This window comes from Thamnophis sirtalis, unplaced genomic scaffold, assembly GCF_051295495.1.
Source record: "Thamnophis sirtalis isolate CommonGarterSnake01/CBP01778 unplaced genomic scaffold, rThaSir2_p1.2 scaffold_11, whole genome shotgun sequence".
NCBI classification, from domain to species: Eukaryota; Metazoa; Chordata; class Lepidosauria; order Squamata; family Natricidae; genus Thamnophis; species Thamnophis sirtalis.
This window is the reverse complement of record NW_028261391.1, coordinates 47925855-47936679: the sequence shown is the minus strand read 5'-3', so window position 1 is coordinate 47936679 and position 10825 is coordinate 47925855. Positions and strand designations below refer to the sequence as shown.

The 10825-nt window shown below is 36.6% G+C and overlaps 1 protein-coding gene across 1 annotated transcript; it reads left to right on the top strand.

Moving 5' to 3' along the window:
• Positions 1-6879: 6879 nt before the first annotated feature.
• Positions 6880-10769, top strand: CALHM3 (calcium homeostasis modulator 3). The gene is made up of 3 exons (XM_014063021.2): positions 6880-7314; positions 8013-8274; positions 9313-10769. Exons 1-3 carry the CDS (start codon positions 7028-7030, stop codon positions 9718-9720), a joined length of 957 nt encoding a protein of 318 aa, XP_013918496.2. The 5' UTR covers positions 6880-7027; the 3' UTR covers positions 9721-10769.
• Positions 10770-10825: the final 56 nt, after the last annotated feature.

The following is a 10825-nucleotide window of genomic DNA, read 5'->3' as shown; positions in this document are numbered from 1 at the left end:
ATAGTAAGATTTGGCACATCTATCGGAACTAACTCACACAGTTCCACATATGTAAATGCATTTTTGCAGTTCTCAAATTCAACATACTTAAAAGCAATATCAGGTTGAATGCAGGGCCCCCATTCTCCAAGAACAAAGCTTCTTCTGCAAATGGAAATGCTTTTATCCATTTAGAACAATCATTTTGCTTAAAAGAACGGAAACCTGTCAATATGTTTCTCTCAGCCTTTGAACCATTTAACACAAGCTCTTGCAGAGGTTTTCAAGATACTGTACCTGCTCTATCAGGATACTGGGCAAGGTCACACATAAGGTTGTGGTCTGTGATCCATGAGGTTCTCCTGGGGCTCACATGTAGTAGCTTTCAAAGCAGAAGCACCATTTCTTCTAAGTATAATCCTTATTGTCATTGTACTTAAATACAACGAAATTGGTTGTATTCTATTGGTAGTCCCTAGATCCATTCCATATGACACTTTAAAAAAATCAGTATTAGTGTTTCAGTTGTACAAAAATAAATCTCTTTATAGTTTTCTGCTTTGATATAATTCCTTGCAGATTCAGCTAAGCAGTATAAAGCCACCTTCATTTTTCTATCAGTTTGCCAACATTGTTGTATTGAGTCATGAAAAGCAGTCCCTGCGGGATGTTCACTGGCAGCATGGTGCTTGTAATCAACATTTGACTGCGATCTTTATGTTAGGAATGCTGTCATCCATCATATCCATCAGGATCTGCACATAAAAAAATAGTAAGTATGGATAAGTTATTTTTAAGACTATATCAAAACCACTCTAATCCACAGCAAAATCTCTCTCTGAAGCATTATAGTTAGTGTTACAGTGTCGGGGGAGGAATAAAATATATATTGTGTGAGATTGGAATTTAACAGATTATCTCATGTATGAACCTGACATCACTTTTAAGCTATGTGGTATATGACTATTTCAAATATCATGCAGGGTCCTGTAACATAAGCAGGGAAATTCAGGTTGAGAAACTCAGAAGCTAGAAGAAGCAGATGGGGGGAAAACTTAACAAGGACATTGACATAAAGTCATTTAACTGCATATTGGTTACTAGAACTGTATAATCCCTTTCTCCAACCTGATGATGGGCTTGGCCTGCCGGTTAGAATTTGCAAATTCAGGAAGTTACAAAGTCAATACACCTGGAAAATTTAATACGTATATTTGCTGCTTGTTTAGAGAAATATATCTTCCTTCATTATGCTTTCTGTGTAAACAAGAGAAAGCCAATATTGCAAGCACACCATCCATCTCCATTTTTTCCATATTCAGAATTATTTCTGAAACTTCTTTCCTGCCAACATGCAGAAGAAATAGTATAGGGTGCACAACTGCTGGCTCTGTATGGCATTCAAATGTATGTTTTGTACCAGTTTCCAAGACCTTCTGGAACTGTACCTCTGAAATTTAGCAGCAGTTTCCTGCTGATTTTCAATAGGAAACCAAAGAAAATCTTCAGTTAAAGAACACTGTCTCATATTTTAAAAATCCACAAACTTCTCCACCAACTTGGGTGAGACAGTCCTGTTTCCATGTTCCCAAGCTGCCAAAAGCAATAGTGCATGAAAATAAAAAGAATATAAAAGGGTTGTTTAGTGTGGTATAGGGGCTAAAGTGTTGGACTTAGAAGGAGATCAGGTGCTACACCATTCTTGACCATTAGGATATTTTGAGCCAATCTGTCTGAGCCTAACCTATTTCACAGAGTTATGCTGGTGGAGGGGGATCTAAGAGTGAGCACCACATACGCTGCCTTAAATTTCCGGAATGAGAAGGTGGGACATACATATAGTATATAGATAAGGTAAAGAACTTAACAAGAGGCACTTTGGTGCAACAGTTAAAACACCAATTAAAAAACCAAGAGAACCCGAGTTCCAGTCCTGGTTTAGGCACAAAGCCAGCTGGATGACCTTGGGCCAGTCATTCTGCCTGACCTAGGAAGGAGGCATTGGAAAGTCATTTCTCAAATCTTGCCAAGAAAACTGCAGGGACTTATCCAGGTAATTGCCAAGAACCAATACCGACTTGAAGCCATACAGGCCAAGTTTCAAAGATCTTAATGAAATATGTAGGTAATTTAATGGAGAAATGAGGCAAAGATAAAGTAAAACCAGGTAAGATTGATCAAACTTTCACATTCTTTTATTAGGTTTGTTCTTAAATATATTATAGGAGGAGAGCCATGATAGTCAATGGTAGGGAAAAATCAGAATCAGTCTGATATCATCTTTTCAAACTAATACATTTTATTAAAAGGCATAAGTTTTAATGAGCTAAACTCATTTCATCACTGAATCACTCGGTGCATCTGAGAAAGTACAATGCAGCTCACAAGTACTTATGCCTTTAAATAAAATGTGTTAGTCTGAAAAGATACTATCAAACTGTTTCTGAGTCTTAAATTCAGTTAGCTTATTCTTCACTTATTCCTCATTACAGAAGTGCAATGAAATGAAAAACACTTTGCTGATGTAAAAATAAAAAAGGACCATCTTTCTCCTTCATACAATTATCAGGCCAGCTTTGCTAGAGATCAGCAATTCTCTTCTGGAGTTTATCATTTACATGTCATTGTACTCCAGCCTCACTCCTATATTGTAGTTTATTAAACTAATAGCATTCTCTGAAAATTTCCACTTCAGTGAATGCTCAGTGAGCCTTTAGTAACTGTATGACCAGCAAAAGTGTTAAAGCTTCATGCCAGTTGGTTGAAAGAAGAATAACTACAGGAAAAAAATAGAATATTTTTTCCTCTTCCCTTACCATGGCCCATCTCAATTCAACTATCTCAAGAACTCTCTGAAAAGATTAAGGATTGAGTTTTAAAAACATCAAGACTTGTAACAAGGTTGTTGCTTTTGGTAAGTAGTGAAAAGGCAACTATTGCACCTACAAAATCTGATTATTTAACAGTAGGATAAAACATCTGAAGTAGCATTCTTTATAAAAGAAATATTCCTTAGGTTCCCCAATAGCTGGACACTGCACCTACTTGCACAGCTGCATGATTCAGCCTTGGCTTCCTTCAACTGGCTTGTCTGTTAACTCATAACTACACACACATACAACAGCACAACCAAAACATGAATCTATACACACACAAATAATAAATTAATTCTTTAAAGAAAATATTTCTATAATACAAACTTACCAAGCTTTGGGACAAAACAGTGGATTATATAAATAGGATTGCTAACATTTTCAGAGGATAGTATTCTTTTGAACTATATACCTAGAATCTGACAACCAAACAATGTAAATGGATTCTCTGGCTAAAAGACTGATATTGCAGGAAGATAAATGTATGTCTGCATTTATTGAATGGATTGAAGACTGATTGTACTTGCCACTTATAATCAGATTGTTTATGAACATAGATTTTGTGTGGTTAAGTATAAGCAAATATGGAACTCATTTATACAGAAAACAGTAGATTAAAAACCGATCTATATAAATGTATTATAAATATGTATGAACTTGAATCATGTTTGCATTAGACAAATATATATACAGAATTGTAACTGCTTATTGTTCTAATGATGTATCAGGTTTTTTTTCTTAGTTATATTTCTTTCACTTTTTTGTTAAAGCACTTTTATGTGTTCATTTTTCTCTTCTTTGACAACGTATGTATCACATCACTATTACCTTTTGTGTTTTGCTTTTTTTCTACTTTTTGTTATTAAGTAAAAAAACAATAAAATAAATTTTAAAAAGCTGAAGAATACGAGGAAGCTATATATAGACACAGAGACTCAGACACCAAGGCAGAAATAATCTGCGAAAGAATGACATGATTGTGTAGATGTCTTTTAAATGAGCCCATTACAAATTTTCTGTTGATTTTGCTGGCAGGATTTTCATAGTTCTTTTACTTCTGAACATACTGTTTTGCCTATACCAATGCTATTATTTGTACTCTGTGGGATATTCGGTCAAATTGCTTTGAAATCTATCAGTTTACCTTTTTAGTCTGTGGTTATAGGCATAGCTGAAGTGTAGGTTGTGATGTGGAAGGAAGCATTCTTGATTCTCCTTGCAGTCTCCCCAGTGCACTTTGACATGTCATTAAAATATTTCTGAAGAGGATCTACTGGTCTTCTGGAAAATCAGTAAGACAGTTTCTCAGAATAGTCAATTGATAGTCAATGGCTAAAAGTTGTGTCCGGGATGAAATAGGACAGGATAGATGGAGTTCTTTCAATGCATTATATGACATTCCTGCCATTTTGCCATGGACTCCACTTCTAACACACTGACTTGTCTTTTGGACTATTTCTGAACATGCATTTATCGATTTTTTCTGATCAGGAAACCCTGTTCAAAAATAGCACAATAAACAGGTTAATGATCTCACACATATCACAGGCAAGTTGAAAAGTGGCTAAATCTTCTGTTCTAGCATCAGCCCATCCTTGCCCAAGTCCATTACACCACACACTAAGGACAGTAATTGCTAATGTTTTCTCCCACCAGTAAGTAATGCTCAATGAGAGGGGAAATGAAATTCAAGAAATCCACCAATCACTTCCTTTAAATTGTCCTGCAGTGATTTGGGAAGAAAAGGAGCATTTATGAACCTCAGTGCAGAGTCAGATAGAACTGGCCACAATACTGGATGGAGGTTGTGCCACTGAAGTCTGGAAAGGGACAGACTGAGGAAGCTGCCTTAGGTAAAAATCAGAAGAACTTAAAACAAAAATATTTCTCAGATAAAAATGGGAAGACTAACACATACTAATAAAAAGAGTCAATCTCCCACCAAGGATCATTGCTTGAGCCCTTGATCTACAAAAATGAAACAGATCTAAAAGACACAAGACCAGGATTTGAGGCATCATTTTGAGAAACACAAATTTGCATCTATATGCATTAGAGGGAGGGGGAGAAATGATTTCACTCTATGAGAAATTTAATTTTGAGAAGTGTAAGTGAAAAGTTAAAACTCATGAAATGACAACTATAAAAATTTATAGGATCAATTCTAAAATGACCAGTAAATTAAACAACAGAATTATTCACATTAAATAAAGATACATGGACAACAACAATAAATTATTGCTGAAAAGTCTAACAATACAGGTTGGACACTGCCTCCTTGTGGCTGGAATTAGTGCAGAAACATAATTGTGCCTGCTGCCAAGACAGATATTAACTTACCTTAATTCAGTTTATATCCAGTCTTTAAGAGAAACTAAGAAGGATAGATGCTTCATTAATCATTGTTGATAGATATGTTTGTCTATATATAATTGCAGGTTTGAAATTGGAGAGGCAGATAATCATGCAATAGTTCCCAAAGAAAAGGCAAAGCTGATTTTCTGAAGATATTTTGTAGCCCAGATTTGAAGAATCTTCTGGAAAAGGTTCTTTAGTAAAATCTGCATTTCAAAAATCCAGACAGCTATTCATCATTCATCATTTTTATTTTATTATATAAAATACAAAAAGAAAAAGAAAATAAAATCCAGAAAATAAAAATCCTATTAAAAGGCAGCAAAAATTCAACATATTCAACTTTGAAAATAACTTTTTTAGAAGTTTACTGGGCAAGTCTTGTAAAATCTGTAGGGCTCCATCTAGTGCCTTAAGTCTTGGAAAGAGAATGGAGGGAACAGATCTATATTTCTAGAGCTACATCAGAAGTAGGAATCCTATAATCCTCTGGATATTAGGATGGGTAATTCTCCTCAGTCTCAACTAGTATAGACTGGTTACGATAGATGTTAGGAAAAGCAGTCAGCAACATTGAAGAGGCACAGAATTCCCATTTCTGTATTTAATCTTGTATTTCTTTTTCCCTGTCTTTTGTGCTATACAATTTGAATGGGGAAGTTCCAGAAAGTTTAAAATTTTCTTATTCAACAGCAGGCTTACTGAGCATGTGCAAGAAACATGAGTACGTGCTTGAAACTAAGCAGAGACCACCCACATTCAGGTGAACCAAGAATATCCATATATGGTAAAGTTAGGGTAATTATGTTGTTTGTAACCTGCCACGTCAGGTATAGCTGACGTAGGTATAGGAGGAGTTAGGGAGGGTATAATTGCTGTTACGCTTCTGTAAAGGGTGTGGCTCTTCCTTGTGACTCTTGTGAGTGCATGATTGAGCTCCACCACGCTTTGCAAACCGTCTTTTTCTACTAAACTTGATTTTTGATAATAAAAGAAACTTTATTCTGCTACTCCGAACCTCGTCTCTGAATTTCTTTCAAGGAATTCTACAAACAAATTGAAAAGCATTTCCTTATGCTGTTCAATGTGCCCCAATCCATGGCATTGCCTTATGGGTTTGTTTCTGCGATGAAACAAGAAAATTTATCTATTCAGTATTAAAAAGTGAAATGGTGAGAGCAGGAGGCAAGTAAAGATGAGAGCTCATGTGAGGGATGCAGCCGTAGTGTTAATGCTGCAGAAATCCTCCAGCACCTTCTGTGAGAAGAACAGGGAGGAGACTTGTAAACAAACTCTCTCATTTGATTATCCTGCTTCCCCATTGTGCACAGGGACTGCTGGGGAAAAGGGAAATAAGGAAGAGCTCTGATCATTTAAACACCCTTTACAGTGCACCAGCTACAGATCCTGCAACTGATAGGAAATCCTGCAGGTATTGTAGTGGCAGCTTGTTGATATATAGAAGAATTCTGTAATTTTCTCCCTTTTCTTTAAATGGAGATAGTGGAGAGAAGTCAACAACACATAGATAAACAACTTTTCTGATGAGGACTGACTAAGAAGGCTTCTAAATACACCGACAAGAAGGGCACAACAAAATGTCATATTAATGAAAATGAGATTTCAGGACAACCAAAAAGGCCATCTGTGAAAATCTATCTACTCTACTGTGCTCTTCCTGTCCATTGTCCTACTAACTTAAGAGCTTGTAGAGCTTTCCTAACCAGTGCTGAAGAGGATTGTCAGGAAAACAGAGCTTGCGGGTGCTGAAATCCTTTGACATTATTTCAGCCCTTCTTCAGGGAAATATCCCGAACAGCATGGATCGATTCCAGATGGTCTTCCAGTACTTCCAGTCTAATTCAGAATCAGTGACAAATGGGATCTGTGGGCTATTAGCATTGGCAAGTGTGAAGATTTACACCATCTTTGATTTCAATTGCCCTTGCCTTGCTAAATACAACATGACATATGGCTTGGGAATAATGTTTATCCCACCAGTAGCACTTTTTTTCTGTGGGCTCATTGTCAACAGGCAATTTGTTATGATGCTTGAGGAGTGGAGGAGACCAACTGGAGATAGAAGGAAGAAACCATCAATTATCAGGTGGGAGATTCCAATGATTTTTACTGCAAGAATCCAATTACTTAATGTGTTTATTTTAAAAATGCAAAGTACTTAGATAATTCAATTTAAAGCACATTCTTCTTTCTCTGCCATGGTTTTTCTGGAACTTTAATTCCTGGAATATTATATTAGATATTCCAGGAAATAAAATTTCTTATGTTTTTAAAATTAAACCTATTTGGCAGGGATCTTTTAGATCAGGACTGAAAGAGGAGGGTTTTAAGAATTTTACTTTGCCTTATGTTTTTGTATAGCTAAACTCCTTTGGCATTTGTTTATACAACAAGACATTAATATACCAATCTGTAAAATAATATTTAGGTAAACCATTATTTTATAATTCTTCTGGAAATTCATTCTATAACTTATCATTTCTATTTGTTTTTTTCTTCTGTTTGGTCTCCATATACCTTTTTGTTTATTTCTGTTACGTGGTTCCAATTTCTAGAAAGATAATTTGGTCTTTTTAGAAGGATTGCACAGAAATATGCATAAGCAAACTAGATTCATGCAGACAAAACTAATAGCATAATCAACATATTCAGTATTAACTTGCATATCATTCTTTTTTTCATGATAACCCTCGATGATTCTATCACTTTTCTTGTAAAGGCCCCTATGTTGTTTTCAGTTTATGGTATAACAGTCAAATCTGTTCCTGTCTGTCCAATGCACAGGTACATGTGTTCTTCTGTTATGCAACGGGCTATGATAGCACCCACCGTTTGGATCCTAGTCACCCTCCTTGATGGGAAATGTTTTGTCTGTGCCTTCAGCAATTCCATTGATCCTGAGAAATTTCCAGATTTTGCTGCCAACATCACTACCTATGATGCCTTGCAACACTTCCTTGCCAAAATCCCATGCAAAAATGATGAGTTGATGAGGAATAACACTTCCCGCAAGGCAGTGTCCAGGTATCTCAAATGCTGTTCCCAAGTAAGTAATGGGCATCTATTGGCATTGGGTTCTGTGAAAAATATTCTTCCAATCCAGCACCCAATAAATGCATTGAGCTCCTGACAAATCCTGTCATTCCTCGTCTTCCTGCCAAATGGGGATTTAAAAAAACTGTATAAAATACCTTGGAAGAAGATACTTATTCCAGTTTATAAATAAAAACTATATCTAAAATGACTGTAAGTTTTCAAAAGAGTCAAACTCCATTGTCCCCATTCACTGCACCAGATTTTCCAAACATGTTGGAATTACAACTCCCAAATTTCCCACTGGAAACCTAGATGTTCTAATAATTGTAACTCCATTGCAATTTCATCGGGTTCAGATGGATGTTCTATACTTATATTATACCACCTTGCTTCTATTCTGCACCTCCCTTTTTTCTTTTTCTTTTTTTTGCAAGGATTTCTTCCTGACCAAAAAGTGATTTCTCCTCAAGATTGATTCAAACAAAGTTATGTTATTATGGTATGGATTGACTCTGGCAACTGTCGTGAAACTTGAAGTTGCATAGGGATGTAGAGCAGGAGTGAAATCTACTTACCTTTGCTACTGGTTCGCAAATGTGAGTGCACATGCGTGGTTGCTCTGCTCGCACGTGCACCTCTGTGCATGCGCGTGTCCTTCTGCACATGCGCAGAGCATCAAAAATGGATGTGATTATGTCTGAGAAGGTGGATCTGCTACTGAGCACACCTGCAAAGGTAAGTAAAACAGCGAGGGGGGGGGATCCGCTATGTCACATGATTTAGATTAGCTAGAAACCAGGAAATCCTGCTTTCTGGCTAATATAAATCATGCGTCACAGCTGATCATCAGAAATACCAGTTCGCCTGAACCAATAGCATTTTTTTTACTACTGATTCGGGTGAACTGGTAGCTTTTTTTATTATTGGTTCGGGCAAACTGTTCTGAACCGGTACCATTTCACCCCTGATGTAGAGTCAACCTAGGGTTGGTTTTCATCTTCTTTCTGTAAATCCAAAGCCTCTCGATCTGTTTGTCATTTTCTTCCAGGCTTTTGGTTGGAGTCTTTTTTTAATCCTCATCGTGATGGCCTTCCTTGTTCGTGCTCTCAAGCCCTGCTTCAATCAAGCCGCCTTTTTGCAGACCCGCTACTGGAGCAATTACATTGATCTTGAACAAAAAATATTTGAAGAGACCTGTTGTGAACAAACACGGGACTTTGCACATAAGTGTATCCTCCATTTCTTTGAGAGCATGCAGACAGAAATCAAACTCAGGCGGTTTAATGCTTACACAAAAGAAAAGGGAGAAAAAGGAAAGGAAAATATTCATTTGAGGGGCATCACTAGCGAGGAACAAATAAGCAAATTTCTTCTGTCCTGGTACAATAGAAAACCTCCACTGGATTTGAACCAAGCCTACAGGCAAAGAGATGATGCCTTTGCTTTGGGCAGGTAGAACAATTAACCGATGCCATCCCCAGCCAATCAAACAGATATTTAAAAGTAAGTTGAAACAGGGGCTTCTCACTCTTAGAAAATTCCCAAGTCATATGGTTCCCGACAGCAACAGGGGTCTACTGCCTTGATCTGCAACACTAAGAAGCTGAACTTTTCTAAACAGCAACTGGAATTATTTAAATAATTGAATTTATTTTATCAAGTTTACCACTTTTGTTTCTACATTGTCCATAGATCATCAGACAGAACACAAAATGGTCCAGAGGTATTGATTCTCAGATAAGACTGGCTTACACATAACTCAGAGGCACAATTTTTAAAATTATGGTATACTGCAGTCCCAACTATCTGGGTTTATCCACTGTCTAAGCAATAATCCAATAATGGACAAAATCAAATGGCTTAGTACAATGCAGGAACTCACCCACGGTGAATATCTGGTTCATCAACCAGAATTAAACAAGAAAATGTGGTAGAGTTATAGTGATGCAATAGAATTGCTGGTAAAGGCACAAGACATAATATGTTTGTTTATTTCAATTGATAGTCTTATCCAACAGAAAAACAAATACAGCAAGCACATTTTGTTATTAGAAAAACAATTGTAATTGTTAGTGAATAATGAAAACATGCAATAAAAAAACAAATCTTTTGAGATAAACTGTGGTGGTGCAGTGATTAGAATGCAGTATTGCAGGCTAATTCTGCTGACCATCAGGGGCTTAATCCTCACCGGCTCGAGGTTGACTCAGACTTCCATCCTTCTGAGGTTGGTAAAATGAGGAGCCAGATGGTTGAGGGCAATATGTTGACTCTGTAAACTGTTTAGAGAGGGCTGTAAATCACTGTAAAGCGGTATATAAGTCTAAGTGCTATTGCTGTATGGGACTGTCTATATATGAATTTTGCTTATCTTTTACTTTAAATAATCATTTCTCATTTAAACTAGAGTGAAAGGTAAGAGAATAATGCATATCTTTACCTGAAGTGGGCAACTGAGACCTTACAATAACTGAAAATAGAGAGAGAGGCTGCTAAATTGTAAGGTTGCTTTATGCTGTTAATAGAAAATTGTTTTGTAATAACATGCTTATTGTTTAGTT